A 23,221-nucleotide genomic window follows, 5' to 3' on the forward strand; every position below is an offset into this window, starting at 1 on the left:
CGCAATGTCTTTATTGCTCTCTGTATGCTTTTTTACATTTTTTTCCCATCAACATTTAATCCAAACAAGTTTTTTTTTGCATTATAATCACTATTAATTACCAATATTATTTGATCATCAGTACATTATTCTATATCAACAATTTGTCCTTAACTGCTTTGGAATCACACACACTTTTCAGTGTAACTGAGAATTGGTGTATGTATCTCAACATGCACCCATGTTAAAGGCTAATTACATGTAGGCCGCCTATGTTAGCACTTGAACATGGCTAGTGTTTGTTATAACTAGGTATAACTGTATTATTCACTCTCACATATATATGCATGTGTTTGTGTGTACGTGTGTGTGTGTGACTTCAATTGTGTTGTTGTTTTTAAGCATCTGAAAGGTACATCTAATATCTGGAATATTCACAGCAGACCATAACATATAAGAAATCTATTAACAGGGCACAGGGACACAAAACATTGTTAAAACAAATATGATTCAAGTATCAATAAATGCAACAATGTAACATCCAGTGGTCACAAAATTATCTTCGCAATAATAAGATAAATGTTGAATAAGAATTTTAACAACAATGTAAAGTGACATAGACACCTGTTATTACCTTTGTAATACAGTTAAAATGGTTGCCATAACATTATCATTTATAAAATGAGTTCAAATAAAGTTACGCTTTCTTGTAAACCTGCGCATTAATATGACCCTCAGGGCACAGTGATAGCTACTGACACTATGTCATCCAGTACCACACACCTACTCCTCATTATAATGACTTGACACTAAGTTTGTTCCATAACAAACATGCAGAACAGAATATTTTTTTCAATATTGATTTAGGTCAGGCAGCTTGATCTGTTTGACTTTGGTATTTTCTTAGAATTAATTTATCTTGAAACTGGCAATAACGACTGGACCAATAATTAACATTGGAATTTCCTTTATAGGCCACAACACAAATTTCTTTTCCACCGTGCCGTTTCGTCTGACACAGAAAAAGGCAAGCTGGCATAACGTCATATGCACAGGCAGGACTCAGAGCTAATCATCGCTAAATTGAACATTAAAATCCAGCCCTTTAATCTGACTCACAAACGGGTCTACGGCAGTACAAATACAGGGCACACAAGAGGCAGAGAAACTCTACAGCCCGTAAGTGAGTCTGAGCACGCAGAGGAACACCGTTTCAGCGCCTTTGCTCCTGGACCCCCCGCCACCCTGATATACCACTGCCGTGTCAGAGCGCTGTCCATCAGAGAGACGTCTCCAGGCAGCCAGACCCCCGGCGCACATAGTAGCGGCGCACATCCGCGCTGGAGTCGTCACTGCCGCAACCCTCGGGACGATGCACGATGAGGACGGGGAAGAAGCGCGCGTCCCGGTAGGTGGGCGGGCTCTCGTTAAGGGCCAGCTGGCTGGAGTAGGAGCGGCAGCACGGCTCCTCCTCGCGACAGCGCTCGGTCAGCGTGCTACTGCGGCTCCTCCACAGGCCCACGGTGCGCCGAGAGCCGTACATGCGGCACAGAGAGAAGTGGGAGGTGTCGAGGGAGAGGCGGGAGTGGAAGGCGTGACGGGAGAAGATGGACGAGCAGCTGGAGCTGGCGGTGGCCCGCCGGTGTCCGACCGCGCCACGAAGCTGACAGCAGTGCTCGCAGTCCCGCGCCAGAGTGCCGTAGCTCTGGGCCGGGTGGCTGTCCAGCAGAATGCAGTTAGAGGAGCCGGTGTCGTCGGCCGCGCAGGAGTCCGAAGCCCCCTGGTTAATCTGCATGGCCTCTGAGTAGCTAGGGATCAGCTGGCGGTTGGAGCGGATGTGCCACTCCAGCTCAGTGCTGTCCACGGTGTCCACCCGAGGGAGACCACTCCTGATGATGGGCATCTCCTCCTCTGCTGGGGAGGGGCTGCTGAGGCTGTACTCCAGCCCGAAGAGCTTCTCAACGTGGTAGTGGACGAAGGCCGTACGGTATTCCGTGAGCACCCTCAGGGGCCAGGACAGCATGAGCAGAGCGGCGCACCAGAAGGCCACCTGAGAGGTGTACCAGGGCAGCCGGTCAGGGTCCACGTAGGCTATCAGGTGCTCTTTGAAGTCCACGTTTTTCAGTTGCATCCCTTCCCGAGCCTCCATGTAGTCATCCAAGCCCTCGATCTCGGAGAAGAACCTGGCCCGCTGGTTGAGGTAATTATTTTCTGGTCCAGACCCGGCGAAACTGAAACACTTGGTGAAACAAAGCCTCGTCGCCGGGTGGCTCTCCAGTCCGCGCAGGTTCCGTGAGACGTCGCGCATTCCACAGCGGCTGTAGTCGAACTCTCCCTCGCCCACGTGCGTGTTGACCCGCTCGTGGTAGACCTGATTGGTGGTGTACGCGTCCCCGTTCCGGTAGCGAGTCACCTGTCTGGTCCTCCGGACGAAGTGGTAACTGATGGCCTTCCACCACACACACGGACGGGCCTGCTGCATCCGCAGAACCCGCTCGTACACGCTGTCCACATCCGCCTTACACTGTAGCTCACTGCGAGCCCGACAGTGCCAGCACTCCACCAGGTAGAGCACATAGAGCGTGAGCAGGAAGGCCAGAGGGATGTAGACGTAGCCATCAGAGCAGGGGCTGTCTTGGTAGATCATCGAGCGGCCACCTACGCCGGCCCCTCTGAGGGAGGAGATGGGGCCTGTCAGGGAGGTGACGGACGAGTCGAAGCTGAGCTTGGTGACTTGGGTGAGCTGGCACCACGCCACGCCGCCCAGGCAGCTGTACATGAGCAGGGAGAGCAGAAGGCAACGCCAGTGGGACTCCCGACACATGCAAGAGCTGAGGGACTGCTTCACGGGCCGCTGCTGCAGGAAGAAGAAGCAACAGAGGAGGAGACATGCCAGGGCTAAGAGAGCTTACTGTAACTTTGAATCGGTATGGTTGTGGATGATATGTAGTCGCTTTTGAACATATTTTAGAAGTTATTTAAAGAAGAAAACACAGTTTGAAGCACCAACAGAATTCCCTAGGGAATCTCTAATAAATGTACAAATGCATTTTTTTTTAAGTTGCCTCCTGCCTGTGACGCCATGGCTGATGAATCAATTTGATTATATGACTGTGTTGAAGGAGAGCGGCTTCACAGTGTTGGCTATGTGATTAACCTATACCGATTAAAACGTTTTTAACAGGGCAGAAAGCCCTGTTCACATGAATAATAGATCTGTTGTATATGAAAGAGAATGGTAAAACATGACACAAAGTGGGTACACAATACATATGATACATCAAAAAGCTTTCCTCAGCACTGTATCGTCCACTCCCCACTTTATGTTACCCCTAACCTTTCTGGAATCTTTACATGTAAGCATGGACCATGTCCAACAGGACATTTGTTTTCCCAATACCCCAGTGACATCATCTATGACCTCACCCTGCTGCTCAAATGAACATTGCTGTTCTACATTATACACAGAATCAAACACAAAGGTCACTGGATTACACACTGTTTAAACATTTATACATACTATACGATGACTGTCAAGTGCTTAGTGCAGCAACCCAGGTCTGTGCTGACCTCTTCAGAAATGCTCGCATTTGCAGTTCTGACTGCCAACTAAATACAGTGTCTGCTCTTCAGTACAGGCATTCTCAGGGCTCCTCTGTTTGGATCCAGTACAATGAGACAACTGACCAGAAAAGGTAAATCAGGATTGTTAAATATACAAACACATAGGGAGAATAAGACTGTGTTTGTTGGTTGTTTATACCGCTCAACTGACAACATGGTAAAAGTGTCATTGTGGTCTTTTTCTCCTCTGACAATAAGTGTTGCTTCATGCATGAATGGTCTCCTTGAACGATAAGTGATCAATGGACAGCTCAGTCGGCGATTCACCGCTGACCCGTGAGACAATCATCGATCAAGTTCGTTCACCATCTCTGAAGTAGCACACGCAATGTGGGTCAGATTCAGCGTGATACTGCTACTGTCCAATTCACTTTGGAACTAAAGGCAGGTGTTTCACATGATGGCTATGAACCTAGCCTGACCAGAGAGAAATGGCCTTTGTAAGTCAAAATAGTGGTTTTCATAGAGCACCCTCGTAAATGCCATAGATTAGCTGGCCCGTCTGGGACATACGTAGTTTTGAGGTAAGAACAACAACTTCCATAATGTTAAGGTCTCCCCTATATGTTGTATTTCACAGTAGGCTGCAGAAAATCAATGACCCAGTTGTAATCCATGTTATTGCAGCCTGACACTCTGGGGGCAACACTGGCATTTTGAGGACATTGTTTAGAGGGTCCAAAATGCAGGTGATCAGAATTGCATGTTTGAACTTCTGCACACATACAGGCTTTGTCTTCTATGAGTTCTATATTTTAGGAAAATACACATTTCTTTAATACACGGTACATCAGTGATGTTTTGGTTGAGATAATGGTATGGCTGGATGTCACAGAGGTCCCATTTTGCTAGTGGACATATATTTGACTTTTACCCTTAAGTTATGTTAGGGTCAAATTGACCCGTTTTAAGACTTTGATAGGTCTGAAATACTGTTTGGGTTATTTAGATCTGCATGAAACTTGATGATATCCTCAAGATTGTGTTTATGAACATATAAAACGAAAGGCGACCACATTTTATTTTATTTGTTACTATTGGAACTGAGCTTTTCTCACGGGAAAGGATTTGTTGTGTAGTGTGTGTGGAAGGACCAAGGAAGTACTGTTAATAAGCTTCCTGTGGTGATATCACTTATAGGGCTTGCTAAGGACACTGTCCATGCGTTACTTTGCAGACTACAAGTCCAAAAATTAATAAGCAGCTAGCTTGTGGGATACAAAGACGGGTATAGACATACTCCAAGCAACCTTGTCACATGAACGATTTCAGTTTGTATATTCTCCAAAATAGTTCACTTCGATTAATGTGACACAAGACAAGCACGTCGTGTGAGAGTCAAAAAGCATGTCGTGTGAGAGCCTTCCCAGAAAACTAGCCTCTGTGAACATCATCATGGTTTACTGTGCAGAAGATGACCAGCCCTGCTCCATCTGATTCCCTAACTTTCGATTTGTGTGTAACATGTTTTGACCTGAAACATTGATGTTGTCATTATGATCATAATATCTAGACATATTATTAAGCAGGACATTGTCTAGAACATTTAAAAGTATTGGTTCATTTAGGGTGCCCAGATGTCCCGGTTTCCGCGGGATTGTGCCGGTTTCAAGCTGGGTGTCCCGGGTTCCTACAAATATTTGTAAAACACTAAAATGTCCCGGATTCTAACATTCACTAACAAATTGTCACCACAATTAAAATAATAATAATAATACTGTAATGTCGGAGCCAGACAAACAACTGTGTAGAACTGCGTGGCAAAGCAACAACTCTCATCAAAGCTCAAAGCGAAGCCCCGCTCTACCAAACACAAGCACGCATGATGACCAAAATGCGTGTATAAGCGCATACATGTTGCATGCATTAACGTGCAAGAGTCCCAGTTACATTTCTTTTTTTGGGATAAAAAAAAAACAAGAGTTAATCAAATGGTAAATGTGGGGCTTTGTTGGTGGCTAAAATATCAATAGTGAGTAGCCTACCGTGTTGTGATTTAACACCCCGGGTCAATTTGACCTGCTAACACAATATTAACATAACACTATGAAAACTATGTTAACTATGAAATTAAATGTTTTTTTTGCTGGTGAATCATTTGGAATTCCATTATTAGACTACAGAGAACAAACACTGGGTTTTGTGGAATATCACTGTTGCATTCAGTAGGCTATTTCAATCATCTAGGTAGAGGATTTAAATAGACATGAAAAGCAACAATCAATTTCAGAAACGTATCAGCCCACAGGTATTGATTGTGTGCCTTTTTGAAGGCTGCCGGCTGCACTTGTTTGCACCAATGAAGTTACCTTTACACAAAAAAAATAGGCTAAAGGGCCTACCCTACAAGGATATCAGTGATATCATTTTCATTAAAAAGACAAATCCATTATGGGTTTTTTAAGGATGAATTCCCATTATGGTGTTTTCAGTCACAGCGTAGCCTACATTACATTTGATTGAAGGTGTTGTTGCACTGAACTCACCTCCTCGAGTACATCCACGCTGGCCGGTCCATCCTCTCCATCATTGGGGGTGTTGTGCGCTGTGTCCTCTGCAGTGGTGTCAGTTTCCAAATCGAGAGAGAACATGCTGCTGTCTGGACATGACAGAATCAAGTCCAAGCTTCCCTTAGGCTGCTGCTCTCTTCTCTGGTCCCCAATAGAGCTTCAGATAATCTAGGCTGGAGCCAAGGCAAATGGGGATCCCGCTTTAGGAGATCCCATCGCTTGAACCCGGGGGGCGGGGACGATTTGACCGCAGAGGCTTGCCGATACATTCACAAGCAGGGGAAAAAATGACATGTGAAACCCCGAATCACTGCAGGTTAAAACGCTGTCACATGTGCGCGCAATAATAAAATTAAATAGTCGGATTCACTGTAAAATGAATCACCAGAATAGCCTACTGCGGGCAACATTGTAGCTTGAAAATGATGTCATTGGGTTTTCATTTGCAAAAAAGCATCACAACATTTTAAAGGAAAAATTATTTATGCGCACTACACAGCATCCAATGGTGTGGGTGCAGCATCAGCATCTATGGACCCAGAGAAAGTAGACGAGACTGTATAGTCACCCCGCGAAATAGACCGGACTTGAAGTAATCTGGCACACCTTGTCTCTGCAGCCATACAGCCATGTAAAGAACTAGGATTTTTTTTTTCTAAGTGCAGAAAACACATACTCCTTTAAAGTAGACTATTTTTTTACCTAACACGTTTATTCTTTTTCATTGTCATAGTCATCTTCATAATCATCATCATCATTATAATGAAGACATTTAACTTACATGCCTAAATAATATCCTTAGCCTATTTAAAGCCTTAAAACAGGTTGAAAAAGATTCACATAAACTACCTAATTAACTGTTTAATTTTTGTTATTTCATTTGTATGCGTGTTAAGGTCACTTTTCAATTGACTTTTACGTGCGTAATCGATATCCCAATATAAATTTTGTTTTGACCGTTATGAAATCTTTTATTTTGAAATAAGTGTGTGGGCGTCACACTGATGTCACAGGAAGTTGCAAACTGTCTATTTCGTTTTTTTGTTTGGTTCGCACGTTGTATACTTATTGTTGTGAATATTAACTCAGAGGATTCCTCATTGAAGGTGAAGCCATAAATTGATCGTACTTTTAATTATACTTTTCAAATGTATAACATTGTAACGGTCACGGTTAATGCGGCCGGAAATGCTCAGACTAGATTACTGGCCAACTACATTGTAACGTTATGGTTAGCTAGCTAAGCATCTTGCAGCGATGAACCTGATCAACAGCTATGTTTCCGATGTGCAGAGCCTGTAAAATAGCTACAGTGTTCTAGACTAGCTACATAACGTTTGTAGCTAATGTAAGTTAGTTAAAATTGCTTTCACATTGTAGGAGAGGTGTTTAGGAGTTACAGTAGACTAGCATTCAGAATTTCGTGTCTAGGTGTGCGCAACTCCGGATTTCTGCACAGGAAGAGTAGATAGGCTATTAAAACCAAATTTTGGATATCTAGACTTTATGGTCTTATCTTTTTGATAATGGATTCTTTTGGTACTAAAACCATATTCCCAATGCAGTTAAATGGTGATGAAAGTGAGTGGAAAATATATTTACAATTAAAACCAAACCCGGTTTTGAGATTTGCAGACTGGCCAAACTTCTGATACATTATTGATAAATTGTATGCTTATTGAATTATAAGCATTTTGCTATAAATGAACACATGTAGTTCAGAATCACCAGTAATTGCAACCATAGATTTAGAATGATTAGAACAGACTTCCCTATTCAAGTAAATCATGTCATAATGGATATGCTGATGACCATTGCAAGTGAAGCAAAGCCTGAAATAAATCACCACTTTTTTGTGAGGATGTTTTAGTTGCACTGTTTTACATGTAGTGGTTGGCAAAGGGGTTTTGTACTTTATCAAGCAACCTTTCAGAAGAATGACAAATTGAACCAGTCACCCTGCATATAAAACAGGATGTAGCTAATATACCTGTTTTGCCACGGGACTCCAATGTTACCATTAGTGTCCTTCTAAATGCAGCTGTGTTCAGCTGTCCAAATGTTACAATATAGCAATAGCGGTCAAACATTTTGGCCTTTCTACAACGTATTTGTAATAAGATTCCTAAATATTTTGGAGAAACAATTCTACAACCTGAGGGAAGACAAGAATGATGGTTAATAAAGTAGATATGCAATTTGAGTAAACACGTTGGCTTTAGCAGGTAATCAAGTCATTAGTGGCTGACAAGCTTGAATAAAATGTATGTATCCCCAATTCTGTTTTCATTTTGTCACAATTTGAAATAACAAAGTCACAGTCACTACTGAGCAGTAATTTGGCTATTTATTCAGACTACTCACAGAAAATCATTGACAGTGCAGTGATATCATAACTTGTTTTACATTAGCAATGGCATCATATTTACATTTGATTGAGAGCACAGTGGAGGAGTGACACTATCTGATATTGATATTAAATCTGTTGAAAGGGCCTGGAACCCATCTAATTCATAATTTTTTCTAGGGGTTGCAACTCTAAGCTGAATTTGACACCCTTCAGAATAAGAGTGCCTTGATTTTTCTTTTTAATTTCTTGTAGCAAAAAAAGAACTTGTTCTTTTAATTCAAGTCAGCCTTCTACTGAAAACGTCAGAAGGCTGTTTTCAGCATTACTTATATGTGGAGACTTCCTATAGTTTCCCTTCATGGCTGCAATGTGGCCAATGTAGAAATGTCGTTATTTCCTTGTGAGATAAATGTTATTTAAAAAAACATGGTGTTAATATTGTAGGGGATCATTAACTTAACAAGTCAAGAGTGAACCTCCGACATCTGGAGCGGGGAGGGGGCGATGTTTTTAAATGAACCATAACGTTTTTGTAATTCACGTATCTTGCACAGTACGGGAAAAATCCAATCTGCAGCACCTTTTAAAGCATTTTCGGGTTCACTCTGTGTGCAGCCAGCATGTTGTGTGAATCCCCACCATGTGTACCACCGTCAACCTGTTGGTGTTGCATGTCTCTTTAATCTTTAGGGCGATGATAAAGCGTCCCAAGCCCACTGACTCCGAGGCCGACATCCTAAGAGAGCAGGAGAAGTTCCTGGCCTCCGGGTCCCCATCCACAGTCAATGTGGTCAGACGACCGGACAAGAGAGCAGGACAGTCAGGCGGGGCTGATGAAGACCAGAGAGATGTGGTCACAATCCAAGGTTCATAATCGCACAGGCTGTCATCACACATCATCTTGTTGAATAGTCGATGGTGGTGGGCCAAACACAATCTTAATGAGGTGAAACTCTACATGTTTCTTTAGATCTTCCAGATGATCTCCCCACTTTGACTCCTGCTCCTCCCAAAAAGTCTCGCCTCAAAGGCGAGCGTGTTCGCTTCGAGGATGAGGACCCGGAGGAGTTGCTCGACCGACACGACACTCACATCAGTGCTGTTCTCTCCAAAATTATTGTGAGGGACACTCATAACTGTCTGCTGAGCAGAGCCACGCGCCGTTCCGTGGTTGCATTCAGTCTGACAATTCTGTTGACAAACGTTATTTTACGCAGATGCAAATGTAGTGAAACGGGCAGGTGCTTACCTGAGTTTGTCAAATGGAAAACTATTTAACAAGGGAGATAGCTCAGTTTGCAAAAATAATCCACAGATTGAATGCATCCTGTTAGTGTCTCAAAAACACCCTCTCATTTTACCCTCTCTCTTGTCTTTTCCTAGGAGAGGGACACTAGTTCTACTCCTGTGTCCTTACCAGCATTCACAAGCCTGGCTTTTCCCAAAGCTTTCCACCGGCCTGAGATGGAGAACCTGGTAGGAGCTAAAATGCCTAATTCTGCATCATTTTGACTATGTTCACACTTGCAGCACAATTCTGATGTTTTCCTGAAGGCCAGTCAGTGACTGCTTGTGTAAAAACACCCAAACAGTTGAAGAGCTAAAGATATGACAGCGTTTAACAGAGATGACATGCATTAGTAAAGTGCTTTAAAGAATGGAAGTGTAGCCCCTGGTGTTGTTCAAACAGTATGTTTCGTCACTAGTTCTGGATGCACGCACACACACACCGCCTCTAACCTGCTACAGTTTTCTGGCCTGTGTATTCCAGCGATTACAACCACAGATTCCGGCACCCGACTCGGAGTCGGCATAGGTTCGAATCCAGCTCGCTGCGCGTTGACTTCCACCCCCTAATAAAAAAATAATAATTGTCATTAGGTTCCAACTAACGGTCGTAAGAGGAGCATTTTCGCTAGACAGACTGCAGCACAGATGATAACTGAGGAGAAGACTCAGTGTGCGCCAGGATGGATGGGCCCAACTTCTGGACCCGGTGTCCTGAACCTTTCTCCAGAGTGCTGCGTGGAGGTGGAAGCTCCTCCCTCAAGACTGGACAGTAAGTTACCGGAGTTGGAATTATTCATGCTGTGAACTTGGAAAGGCTGGTACCGTGTACACTCTGCTGAGTGTATTGATGTCTATTCCACGTGACATAAGACGTCCTGTTTATTTTTGTCGCACTTGGGATTCAAGCCTGCTGATACTTAATTGATCAGTTTGGAAAACCTGCACTCTCCTCTCCCAGGATTCAGCGCGATGGCGGGCCCTAGGCTGGTGTCTGGCCAGGGACTGGGGGGGCCAGGCGGTACAGCGGAAACTCTGCAGATCCATCAGGAGAACCAGGCCAAAATACAGGCCATGTCTAAAGACCAGATCCTGGAGGAGCAGCAGAGGCTGTTGGTCCAGCTAGGTAGGCAGACGTCACTTATCGTTTCTTGTGCTGTGGCTACATTGTGAGACTTTTAAACCTTTTATCGTGTTTTGCACCTCTGCTTGTCAGATCCCAGACTGGTTGACTTCGTGAGGTCTCGTAAGGCAGCGGGAGGCTCCGCCCCCAAGTCCCAGGATGCCAGAGGCAGGAAACCACATCTTCAAGAATCCGTCGTGACAGGGATGGACACAGAGAAGACAGTGGAGGAAACAGCGGAGGTAGTGATGGAAGAAGAGGAAGATGAGGAAGAAACCGCCCCGCAACCACCAATGAAAGGTAGAAGCATTTTGGCAATGTATTGTAACTCCATTATTAACAAGCAAGAGAGCCTGCCTCTGTCAGTCTTGGAACAACTGGATGTCTGCCAACAGCTTCTGCTCTCCTTTCAACTAATTGCGTAAGTAATTCTGTGTTGCAGAAAAAAGAATCCTTGATGCTCCATGACTGGAATACGAGGGCTAAACATTGATTTAAATCTGCCTGATTAGCTGAAAGCCAGCCTAGCTCTGATTCACTTTGTGTAGTGGAGATTATGGCACAGACGCATGAACACGGAGCAGGAATGACAGTCTATTGCTGGAACACTGTATTTAGGATTGTTATCACTGAACATTTATTCTCCATTACACAGATTAGAGAGAAATGTACTTCTGGGTCATTTCAGTAACTTCAATTTAAATTATTCTGAAACCTTAGAGGGCACGTTTGGATGTGGACCCAAACTGCGCTCTCATTTCCTTGGCATTGTGAAGCACTTTCCAAAATGTACTAATTGGAGTACTAAAGATGCATTGCTCCCCAGAGGAAGACCTTCCCATCAAGCCTCAGAAGGACTGGGTCCACATGGACAAGTTGGAGCCAGAGAAGCTGGAGTGGATCAGGGATCTTCCTGCTCCCAGACGGAAAGGAACCAAGATGGTATTAACTCCTGTTTAACATTGAGGCGATGCAGAGAGGTGGTGTGTTCATCTGCTGAACAAAACGTCACTATGTGTCTCCGTGCTGACAGGCCATGCAGGCTCGATTTGACTTTGCTGGAACCCTGATCCCGCCCACGGAGGACCTGCCCACTCACCTTGGCCTGCATCACCATGGGGATGAGCCTGAGGTCAGAATAGAGCACTAACACACACACACATTCCCCTGGTTGTGATGCCGGTGAAAGATGCGTGCTGACTTTTCCGTCCCCCCTCCCAACCAGCTGGCAGGTTACTCCCTGCAGGAGCTTTTCCTCCTGTCTCGAAGTCAGCTGATCCAGCAGCGAAGCCTGGCCCTCAGCACGCTGGCCCACGTCCTCACCAAGGTCCTGCCTGTCACCCGTTCGCAGATCACCCGGAGCCATTCAGACACTGGGTCTGTGTCATTCATTATCTGTGGTCGTGCTCCTGTTGTCCCACCAGGCCCGAGCCGGGGAGTTTGCAGCTGCCCTCAAGGGCAGCGTGGTGTCCACCCTGCTGGATGCCGGCCTCCTCTTCCTGCTGCGCTTTTCGCTGGACGACAGTGTGGAGGGGGTGATGTCTGCCGCTGTGCAGGCGCTCCGGGCGCTCCTGGTGTCCCCAGGCGACGAAGTAAGAGAGGACTTCAGGGAATCAATCCCGTGGTTTTGCGTGTTGCCGTAAACTCATGGTAAAAAAAAAACCCGTCTGTGTGTCCCAGGAGTGTCTGGACGCCACCCTGTCATGGTTACACGGGCTAGCTTCCTTTCCTCTGCTTCCCACCGCTGAGGAGGAGGAGGATGAGGAAGACGAGGGCCTGCCGGAGGTCATGAGAGAGACGGCCGAAGAGAAGGAAGAGAAGAAGACTGATCACGACGTGGCAAGGCATGATGTTGTGAAGGTGATGCAGAAGCCGCGCCGTGTAATCTTGCTGACAGTCCTTACTGGCACTTGATTGTCTTTGCGCCCTCTGGAGAAACACTGTTCCAGGGATGGATGCATTCTCACAAATAGTTTTTCTGTCCCAGGGTGTACTAAGGATGAAACTGCTTCCACGGCTTCGCTACATCCTGGAGGTGGTTCGCCCTTCACCCAAGGTGGTCCAGGACGTGCTGGCAGTCCTGATCCGAGTCGCCAGGCACTCTTCCTCCGCGGCCACTCAGGTAACCTCCCACGCCGCCCCGGGGGGGCATATCTGTCCGCCACTCAGGTGTCATCACCCCAACACAGGTTTCCCGGAGTGATGTCAGCTGGATGTGTCCTGTCAGAGCAGGTCTTGGACTGCCCCCGTCTGATGGAGACTGTGATGTCGGAGTTCGTGCCCTGCTCCTGGACCGTGCCCGCCTCGCCCAACGCCCAGCCTGTGTACGGCGTCCCCGTGGCCGATGCTGTGAAGCTCCTGCGGGTACTGGCCTCCGCTGGCAGACACGTCTGTGCCAGGCTGGTAAGTGTGGCCGGAGGACATTTTTCCTTGGTCACTATGCCTTTAACACTGTGGTGGATGGCGTTAAATGAACAGAAGCTAATCTGCTACTGAGACAGTAAATTCAATGTTACTTCAGTGAGCTAGATAGTTTAACTACTGCAGTGGGTGTATTGTAATTTGGCTCTTGTATGTTCGGCACTAAAGCTTGAATCCTTAGTCGTTTCGGGGCACCGGTGCCCATATTTTAGAATCTTAGGTTGCACGGTTTAATATGCGAATAAAGTGGTCCTACCACAGAGACCAGAACTGTCAGGTAACCACGACTGTTGTTCCCCCAGCTGAACTCTCTGGGCGCGCGGGAGTGTCTGTCTCGCCTGCTGGCCCCGGAGCCTGCGGAGCTGCAGCTGGAGCCGGGGGAGGCCCTGCGGGTCAGTACGGAGGCTTACTGGCTCTGGGCTGTGGCAGCCAGTTACGGGCAGGCCTGCAGCCTCTACGTGTGAGTCACCCATCCCCAGTCGGTAACCCACTGGCAGTCACACAAACATCTGTGGGATGGTCGGCCTGTGTTGGATGGCCCGAAGTGACATCCGATGAGCAGGGTTTTCCCCCGAAACAAACTTCCTGTGAGTGAATCCCTCTCCCGTCTCCAGGGACCTGTACCCCGTCCTTGTGAAGGCGTTGCAGTCGGCCCCCTGGCCCCGGTCCCCGTCAGACCCCCTGCTGTCTCTGGAGCTCCGCAGGCACCAGGCTCTGCTCACTCTGCTCACACACGTCACACACACGGCCGGCTGTCATCAGGAGCTGCAGGCGGGGCTGGTCAGGTAAGAACCAGGCGGGGCCTTTAGCGCCCCGACGCTTCGAATCGCTTCACGCGGAATTCCGCTTTGTGTTGATGTTCATTGGATTCCACAGTGCCAAAACCTATAATTTCACTACAGTTCCCAGGGGGCCGAGTGTCCTCCCCCGCCCCCAGTGACATGGGGTCACGTGATGGGTCTGCAGCCCGCTGTGCTGGGGCTGTTGAAGGGCTGCATAAGGACCCTGGGGGACCCTGTCCAAAGGGAGAGCACTTTGAGGCTGGTCCCTTCCTACCTGCTCTACCTGGGGGCCTTCTACTCCCAGCTCTCCCTCCAGGTGAATGTGAAAACCGTAGCAGTATGAAAGGGCAGTTCACACTTCCTTCTCTCGTTGCATCGTTTTCCTACCGCAGAACACACGGAAAAGACACGTCCACTGTGTTGCAATCACTCTTTTTCTCTTACAAGGTGCTTTTATTTGAGTCTAGTCAGTAATGTGTCTCCCTGCCAACCCTTTCAGAGGTCGTTCAGTCCGGTGGCGTGTCTGCAGGAGCTGGAGAAGCTGACTGCTGAGGTTCTTCTCCCCCTGCTGTCCCACGAGGCCGTTCACAGCCTGATTAACAACCTCCAGTGAGTCCCGTCCACTTAGCGCCATAGACCTCCCGTCCACTTAGCGCCATAGACCTCCCGTCCACTTAGCGCCATAGACCTCCCGTCCACTTAGCGCCATAGACCTCCCGTCCACTTAGCGCCATAGACCTCCCGTCCACTTAGCGCCATAGACCTCCAGTCCGTGGTGATTCACTTTCTGCCGTGCTGGCAGGGGATGTTGCTGTGTCTGTACTACAGCTGCCTCGATGCAGCGTGATGACTCTCCACTGTGATCTGTGTGGTTCCCAGGTCCTGCTCAGCCGTTTGTAACCCCCAGTCCTGCTCTCCCAGCCCTGAGACCGTCCCCAGTCTGCCGGGCCTCGGCTGCTCACAGTGGATTTCTGGCGGTCTGGCTGGAACCAGCTCCCCTTTCCCCCTCGTCACCTCCCTCTGCTACCTCCTGGACACTCTCATCAGCCTGCACAAAGGCTTGGTCCGCAAAGTAGGTCCTTGTGAAGTTGTAGGTGCCATCTGGTTTTGAGGTGGCCTCTGGATGCATACTGTACCTCACATTAGTGTGGCGCTTCAGTTGAAAGAAATATATGCACCACCGCCACCTAGTGGTTGGTTCTAGGAAGTGTATTTTATTTTTTTGACGCGATACCTTGAAGTAGGCTTGTAGGACAAGAACTTATCTCTCAACTGAATTCCATATTTGACTGAAATGAGAAGGAAACATTCACACTGTCAAAAAAGGAGCAAGCACCAATTTGTCTGTCTCTCTCCAGTTCAGCTCTCTGCTCCTCTTTGAGTCTGTGCTGCGTTACCTGCGTGCCTGTGGCAGAGCCAAGCCCACCCCGTCTCACTGGATCCTGCGTCATGAACAGCACCTACTGTTTCTGCTGCTGAAGCTGTCCATCAGGCTGGTAGGCAACCCAACCCTGCTACAGCGTTAGGCTACGTCATGTAGAATCAGGGCCTCCTCAGAACGTTTGAAGTAGGAAATAATTTTGTCGCAAAAGCTACGGGCCCTGTACCTCATCTTGTCCTGGCGCTTAGTTCCCCAGTAAAGAAATGCATCCGCTTCCCCTGGTACATACAGCTCCGGAAAAAATTAAGAGACCACGGCACCTTTTTCTTTCCATTCCAAAAAAGTAGACAAGGAACGTTTTGAGTGAGGAACAGAAGGGTTAAAATTGAGACCACAGAAAATTTTATGCTTCTCACAACTTTCCTTTTCAACTTTTTTGGAACGGAAAGAAAGAAGTGCAGTGTTCTCTTAATTTTTTCCGGAGTTGTATGTCAGACAAATGTAGATTAAATACAGCTGATACAGGTAGTTTAAAAAAAGCAAAGACGTGTATTTTAAATCCATCAGATGCATGTAGTTTAAATCCGTCAGATGCATGTAGTTTAAATCCGTCAGATGCATGTAGTTTAAATCCGTCAGATGCATGTAGTTTAAAGCCGTCAGATGCTGGTAGTTTAAAGCCGTCAGATGCTGGTAGTTTAAAGCCGTCAGATGCTGGTAGTTTAAAGCCGTCAGATGCTGGTAGTGTAAAGCCGTCAGATGCTGGTAGTTTTAATTTATCAGACACAGGTAGTTGACCGTAATCGTAGTCTTTGTGTGATAATATGATGAGGTTCTGCTTTTTGACTAAGCTGTTTGTACTGAATGTTTCCAGGTTCCCTCTGACCCGGAGGTGGCAGTGCATGCAACCCTGTTCCACCACACGTCTCTGGTGATGCTTCCCTGGCTCCTACCTGGCAGTGAATTCCTGGCTCATGAACTCATGTCAACCATGGTCTTCAACAAAGACTTCATGCCGTGAGCCCTTTTTTTTTTTTATTTTTAAACTGTCTCCATTACTCAGTAGTTCAGCAGTCAAATACATTAGAATGTAATGGAAGTGTTTACAAGAAGCTTTTATTATTATAAGCTGTATTATAAGGTTTTAAGTGAACAGAATTTTTGCAACTAGGAAATGACAGAGAGATTGCGCTTACCCACATCTAATTGAAGGTACCGTGATGAGAATGTCTTTCAGTTAAAGATAGCCAAGCTGATATCTGATAAGGTATCATGATGTGTAAGAGGCCTTTTGTTTATTTCAAATCCCAGATAATCATGGTTGAGTATGCCTGTAGTGTGCAGGGATGACTCTTGGGCATTCATATAAAAACTAGCGCCATAATCTAACAAAGACAGAACATGGCTGCAACAAGGTATTTCCAGACCCTATAACGTTGCTGATTAAGTGTAAATATGTTGTTTATGGCAGCCGTGTGCTGCCTGAGGCAAAGTCCAGCAGATTCAATAGACTGGTTTAAATTTACACCGCATCTGGTCTGCTAACGCAAACCAATTTTTTTCTGTAAATAAATTCAGATATCATGCTATTTTGTTTTGGCTTTTCCATTGTCTGCATTTAATTGCTTTAGAAATTTGAAGCAGGTTTTCAAAAGGTAATGGCTAAAGTCTGGGAGCTTTGATCTCAAGTCACAAAGTGCACTTTTTTTCATTTTTTTTTCAGAATAGGCCTTTGTGTGGACCTGGCTTCAAACAGTTGATTTTCCTTTAGGTGGTTTGAATATTTATCAAGAGCAGATTAGAAAAACCAATAGGCCTACTAATGATCCCATGTATGCTTTTTGGGTGAGCTGTTGAGAACATATGGAAGCTGTCTGAACAACTGAAAGCCTTCAGTGGCGATGTGTTATGAATGTGGTCAGTGATGTTGAGTCAGAGGACTGTGCCGTCCTTTTAAGACCAAAGAAACACTATGTAAAACAAATTCACTGTGAAAGGATTTTTTTGTTCCGGACAGGCATACATTTCTGATACTCCATGATAAACTGATGAACGGGCCTGGTCTTTTGCCAGGAAACTAAATAGCGTATTAATTATCTGTGACCATTACAACTGGACCAGATGCTGTTCCTTTATCGGGTGGTATGACTGTGAGTCATTTCAGTTTTCAAATACGTTTTATCGGGGCTAAAATAAGCAGTTGGTAGCCAAGTGGTTGGAGCTTCTGACCAGAAACTGAAGGGTGGCTGGATCAAATCAAATTACTGTAAACCCTAGGCTTTTTGTGAGCCAAATCTAATAGTAGTATCTCACCATTTAAATAAATATAAATACATATAAATGGAATGATACATCTATTAGATTTGGTTCACAAGAATTCCTAGGTCTACCAGTAATCATGATCTTCGACAAAGATATTATCCTTAAGGTTAGATTTTTTTCTAATATTTTGTGTGTAAGATCAAGTTGATAAACAACAATGACATTTTCTCCCTCATGTTTACCAAGGGAGGGGACAATTATAGAGGGACTGTATTTGTCATTTCTGTAAAAAGAGCAAGAAAACAATTCAGAATGGAAGATAAGTTAACTCTAACTGGCATAGGACATCTAAACCAGTATTCTGCGGGGGCATAACCCCTGACCTTTTCCCTTCTGGATGCATCACAACTGATTGTTTTTTACTTCAGGTTAACTCAGTACTGTATAGATAAACGGTTCCCTTTTCCACGTCTTCCAGAGAGGGTCAGAGTGGAGGCCCCGAGGCTGCAGAGCTGTCTGAATTGCAGCTCCAGGATCGCCCCTCTCCTTCCCTTCAGACCCTGGGTCCTCTGCTGAGGGAAGCCTGTGTCCAGCTGCCCTCCATCCGGGGCTGCTACCTCTTCCACCTGGCCCACATGGAGCCTGCTGTCCTCTCCTCCCAGGACTACCACCTGGGCCGGACGCCCTGGATCAACACCCAGCTCCTCCCGGGGCTCACCGGACCCTCCCTACCGTCCGATTGGCCCTTCCTGCCCCTCGTCAGTCTGTACGAGCGGGCGGGGGCTCCGGATGGCGGGGGCCAGCAGGTGGAGTCGCTGCCCGCTGGTTCGGTGCAGTCGGTCACCTTCTGCCTGCAGTGGCTGTTGCTCCTGGAGGTCTGGAGGGAGGAGGCCCTCCGGGTGGTGCTGCCTGTTGCCAAGCTGGCGCGTCTGGCCTGTGTCTTCCTGAGCTCCAGTGACCTCTTCCTGGAGAGACCAGTCCAGAGGCTGACCTGGGCTCTCTTCAGGCTGCTGACAAGGCCGTCCCGGCTGGATGCTCTGGACGTCAACTCCCCTCCTCCGGGCCTGGCCTCCTTCGACGACCTCTATTCTGCCCTGTTGGGACAGTTTGAGGCGGTGTCATTCGGTGACCACCTGTTTGGCTGCTTTGTCCTCTTACCCCTACAGAGGCGCTACAGCGCCACCATGAGGCTGAAGCTGTTTGGGGAGCATGCGGGCCTGCTGCGCTCCCTGGGGGTAACACTGGAACAGGTGAGGAGGAGGCTTGAGTGTTTGAGGAACAAATGCAGAGTGTTTGAGGAACACTCTCAGGTTTGAGAGCGTTCCTATTTTAACCACCATTAGAGGAAGCTCGCCGACTCTTGTTACTTTTTGCAACAATTCTGCCAATTTATATATAGTAGAAATTTGATGTAGTCCTTTTCTGTGCTCCTCCTCTGTGGTCCTCCCCTGTGCTCCTGCAAGCTGGCCATCCCCATTGAGAGGTTCACGTCACCCCCAGAGGATTCTCTGCCTCTGCTGCGCCTCTACTTCCGGACACTGGTGACGGGGGCACTGAGGCAGTGCTGGTGTCCTGTGCTCTACGTGGTGGCGTTGTCCCACCTCAACACCTTCATCTTCTCCCAGGATGCAGGCCCCCAGGTACCAGCTGGACTCTGTGTGTGGACCATGATCGTGCTGGCTTTTATGCATGCTAGGTGGAGTTCGGTTTTTCCGCCGGTCTGAAAAGCCTTTGTCTTTGTCCGTCCAGCAGGTGGAAGCAGCCCGTCGCAGCCTTCTGAGGAAGACTCACTACTTGACCGATGAGGTACGCTCACTTTCCCCTGAACCTCCTCCTCGCTCCCCCCACCCTCTCCTTTACTGTCTTCCACTCACCAGACAGATGAGGTATGCTCACTTTTCCCTGAACTGTCTGCTCATCTCTACTCTAATCTGGCCGCCCCCCCCCCCCCCCCCCCCCGATTAGGTGCTGAGGAGCCACCTGCTGCTCTTCAGGCTGCCCCAGAAGGCCTCTGAGCTGGGCTTTGACACCTTCGACCAACTGCCTCCAATCCGGCAACGCAGACTGGAGAGTGTTCTGCTTGCCAAGGATGCGAGTGATGTTAAAGTGGAATGAGAGGAGGGAAACAAATGACGGTTTTCATCTGATGTCGAGGTTACCAGCTCCGGGCCTGCTTCACTGGCAACATTCAGAAAGAATGAAGACAAGTGGTAAAGGGTGCTTGGAAGCCTCTGTATCAAAACTGTGAAGGTGGTTTGAATAAAACATGCTTTTGTCTGAATATTATTTCAGCACTCGAGTGTTTGATTTGTCGTGTTCTAGTGGTTCAAAATGACTGAATATGCAGGAAAGGTTTTGATCAGTTGCCACACCAGAGCACGTTTCCAAATTATGTAATGATGTCGCTGCAATTTAGTTGTTTAGAAGTTAATGTTGGCTCCACTTCTGCTTAAATTCGTAAGCCAATAATCACTGACATTCCCTTGCATTCATCTGAAATACGTACTTTTGAAAGTGGCCATAAACTATAATTTGGAAAGTGACCACAGGCAATGTCAAACAAAAGGCTGTTTGTCTCTTAACCACTGGGCTAGTTTACCACTGGCACTGGACTAATCCATAAGATATAACGAAGTTGTCCTTCTGTCCCTTTATAATCTATCTACAAATGTGTCCTTGTCTACCTCTCATCTTCCTTCTGACCATATGTTCCCAATAGAATTCCATTAATCTGTGTTTTGTATACCACACATGAACAATCTTACAGCTTTTTCTGGCTCATTCTCTTACAATTTATTATACTTGTTTGAGTTGGCTGGGATTTTTGGCCGTGCGTGTTTCACTGACCATGTACGTGGATAATGTCACTTTGGCGTCCCTGTGGATTGCATCCCTCTTTGACTCGGTCTCTTCCTATCCAAATACCGTGCCTTCAGAAAGTGTTTGCACCCCTTCACTTCTCTCACATTTTGTTTCCTGAAATGGGGTTAAAGTTGATTAAATTTTTTGTTAAAGCTCAATGCAAAATACCCTGTGAAAGTGAATCAATCAATCAAATGTATTTATAAAGCCCTTTTTACAACAGTTGTCACAAAGTGCTTTACAGAGACACCCGGCCTTAAACCCCAAGGAGCAAACAACAGTAGTGTTGGATTTCAGTGGCTAGGAAAAACTCCCTAAGGCCGAATTTTAGGAAGAAACCTAGAGAGGACCCAGGCTCAGAGGGGCGACCAGTCCTCTTCTGGTTTTGCCGGGTTTTTTTGAAAACGTATGAAAGGAAATATTAATGAAACAGTATTTTCATTAGGCAAGACCTGCTTAGTAAATACATGTTAGAAAGGTCTTTAGCAGTGATTCCATCCTTGAGAAACCAATGACTTTTAATAGAATGTGTGAAACTTGCTCAATTGATTGTGGATAATTTCTAGTTTTCAATTCTTGTCATAGATTGGCAGATTCAGGCCAAAACGTTGACTATGGCACTTGGAAATGTTCAGTGTAGTCTTTGTGAATAAGTGCGAGTTTTTGCCTTTTGTGTTGTGGTTATTGTGCTGTAAAAAGGTGAATTTGTCTCCAGGTACCAGGTTTTCATCCACCACTTCAGTCCATGTTGATGACCAGTATATCAGGAACATGCTGCAGCCACTCCTTAAATTAAAGAGTGGTACTCAGATTTGCCCTCAAAAATACTTTATTTTCAGGACAAAATAGTTCCTTGTTAGTTGTAGTATTACTTAAGTGCGTTCTTGTGTTGCAAAATGACGCATATGTTTTCAATATTTGTTTCATTTTCTACAGGCTTCCCTTTCACAGTCAGTTAGTTTAGTATTTTATTCACTGACCAGAATGTTTTTGATCCATCTATGCAACTGTTTTTGAAGTGTGTCTCATTGTGCAGTTGTCCAGCGTTTCGCTTCCTTCAGGTGGTTTCTCAATACAAAGATGGAATCTGGTAGTTAATACACCATTCAGGGTTCAACGGGATAGTCAGTATGTGGTTGCCGGAAAAAATTAGACTTGACATTATTTTCCATAACGAATTTTCTTTTTGACATATCGATTAGTATGTCAGTGACAGCACATCTGAATACTTGAATTCACCAGATCTGAAGATGGGAGTCGCTTACGAAAATTAGTGGTTGGTTGGTCGCTTTCCTCCTTTGCTTTGTCCTAAATGTCTGCACGCCAGCATGGGAGAATAATTAGAACCAATATACCTCCAGGTTCTTGTTCTGTATGGGCAAATGGAAAAACTGCATGTACAGTGATATTCATAGCACAAAACATTTGTGAAGGACTCTACGTTAGCTATCACACTGTTCCCTCCACGTCAGGTCACGTTTCACGTCGGTTCCCTTGTTAAATTTGTTTTTATAAAAAGCTGTTTAACACTGTGGTACGAGCATGTATATAATGCTAGCTCCCGAGACCTAATGCACGAACATTACATTTGATACATTTTCCCTGTGAAATGTTACTGCTATTAAAGGTGTGGAATGATACACAGTATTGTTTTCTCCAGCTCTATGCAGTGGTGAGCATAACATCACAGAACATTTGCGTCATTCAGATAAACTATTAAGTAAACTAATCTAAATGTTTGGTCTCTGGGGAAATCAGAGTGGCAAAATAACTCTAGAAGTCTATCTCTCTCAAAGGATGTTACAATAATTAGATTAAAAAACAAAAACAACAGATGATTTCTCTTTTCTCCCTGCTGCTATAACTTTGTTGACCGTATCCTAAGACATTACATATACACAGCTTGAGCACACGCAACATTCCCCAGAAATGAGTCTCACCTGATTTATCCCTTCTGTTTTCTTCCAGGAGCTTGAATATTTTCCATTAAGCCAAAAATAATCCCAGAAGGCTACTTATATTTTAAGAGAACTTCAGTGACAAAATGAATCGGCCACTAATACATATGTTTAGGCTCTTAGATTTTAAATCTATTCAGTTAGAATAATACAATTAGTCATGCTGATAATGCTCAGTCACTTATTGTGAAGTTCCTATCTAGTATTTAAGAGTTGCTTTGGATTTAGTATGAAAATTGTCTTCATGCCAAGTCCCCATACCATCACTGCCAGGAACAACAGCAACATGGAAACGATAAGTAGTGAGACAAAACTGTTGTTTTTGTAAAACAACTTCATACGCTGTACAACATTTTTCAAAGTGTTATGTTCTGCACCATAGTAGAATTGGCTTTTTTCTTTTTATCTATAGTGATGGATTGTTTGAGCAGGGTTATCTAACTCTGAGTTCCAGAGCACGCTGCTTTTCTGTTCAACCTCATCATTAACTGCATCCACCTGGTCTCCCAGGTGTGAGTATGTCTCTGATTATAGGGTTACAATGAAAAAAATGGAGTGGAACTGGTTTCAAGGTTGAGTTGGAGGGGGTTTGAGATTTTTTCTCCATTGGCCCAGTGAAGTGGTATGTCGTTTACATTTGCACTTCATCCTGTATGTAGTCTATAAAGAACTTGAATTCATG

The 23,221-nt window shown here is 45.7% G+C and overlaps 2 protein-coding genes and 1 long non-coding RNA gene across 4 annotated transcripts; 1 reads left to right on the forward strand and 2 right to left on the reverse strand.

The window, feature by feature from the left end:
* Positions 1-929: 929 nt before the first annotated feature.
* Positions 930-6,531, reverse strand: LOC105015836 (transmembrane protein 151B). Its single transcript, XM_010879275.4, has 2 exons — positions 6,090-6,531; positions 930-2,836 (listed from the first exon to the last, which is right to left on the reverse strand). The coding sequence occupies exons 1-2, from the start codon at positions 6,192-6,194 to the stop codon at positions 1,259-1,261; spliced, it is 1,683 nt and encodes a 560-aa protein (XP_010877577.1). The 5' UTR covers positions 6,195-6,531; the 3' UTR covers positions 930-1,258.
* Positions 6,532-7,129: 598 nt separating this feature from the next.
* Positions 7,130-20,005, forward strand: rpap1 (RNA polymerase II associated protein 1). Of its 2 annotated transcripts, none has more exons than XM_010879101.5 (25): positions 7,130-7,219; positions 9,154-9,329; positions 9,434-9,582; positions 9,847-9,939; positions 10,345-10,522; positions 10,712-10,876; positions 10,967-11,173; positions 11,700-11,815; positions 11,907-12,005; positions 12,099-12,200; positions 12,298-12,465; positions 12,554-12,733; positions 12,861-12,995; positions 13,106-13,276; positions 13,597-13,754; positions 13,909-14,079; positions 14,197-14,392; positions 14,576-14,685; positions 14,956-15,148; positions 15,435-15,572; positions 16,332-16,474; positions 18,198-18,969; positions 19,183-19,359; positions 19,469-19,525; positions 19,685-20,005. In XM_010879101.5, exons 2-25 carry the CDS (start codon positions 9,158-9,160, stop codon positions 19,832-19,834), a joined length of 4,200 nt encoding a protein of 1,399 aa, XP_010877403.4. In that variant the 5' UTR covers positions 7,130-7,219; positions 9,154-9,157; the 3' UTR covers positions 19,835-20,005. The 2 variants fall into 2 exon arrangements, with proteins under 2 accessions (XP_010877403.4, XP_010877402.4); XM_010879100.5 differs by lacking the exon at positions 7,130-7,219 and adding an exon at positions 7,332-7,461.
* Positions 20,006-20,620: 615 nt separating this feature from the next.
* LOC105015739 lies at positions 20,621-22,958 on the reverse strand. The gene is made up of 3 exons (XR_828397.3): positions 22,522-22,958; positions 21,847-21,951; positions 20,621-20,695 (listed from the first exon to the last, which is right to left on the reverse strand). It is a non-coding gene; the product is annotated as an uncharacterized LOC105015739 (long non-coding RNA).
* Between the last annotated feature and the right edge of the window lie 263 nt (positions 22,959-23,221).

The sequence above is a fragment of the Esox lucius genome, chromosome 15 (genome assembly GCF_011004845.1).
Source record: "Esox lucius isolate fEsoLuc1 chromosome 15, fEsoLuc1.pri, whole genome shotgun sequence".
Classification (NCBI taxonomy): domain Eukaryota; kingdom Metazoa; phylum Chordata; class Actinopteri; order Esociformes; family Esocidae; genus Esox; species Esox lucius.

Coding starts and splice junctions, on each gene's coding strand:
- rpap1 (XM_010879100.5), top strand. Junction 12,734..12,860: donor CAAGGCATGATGTTGTGAAG/GTGATGCAGAAG, acceptor TTTCTGTCCCAG/GGTGTACTAAGGATGAAACT. Junction 14,686..14,955: donor AGCCTGATTAACAACCTCCA/GTGAGTCCCGTC, acceptor TGTGGTTCCCAG/GTCCTGCTCAGCCGTTTGTA.
- LOC105015836 (XM_010879275.4), bottom strand. CDS start 6,194: ATGTTCTCTCTCGATTTGGAAACTGACACCACTGCAGAGGACACAGCG. Junction 2,837..6,089: donor GCGTGGATGTACTCGAGGAG/GTGAGTTCAGTG, acceptor TTCTTCCTGCAG/CAGCGGCCCGTGAAGCAGTC.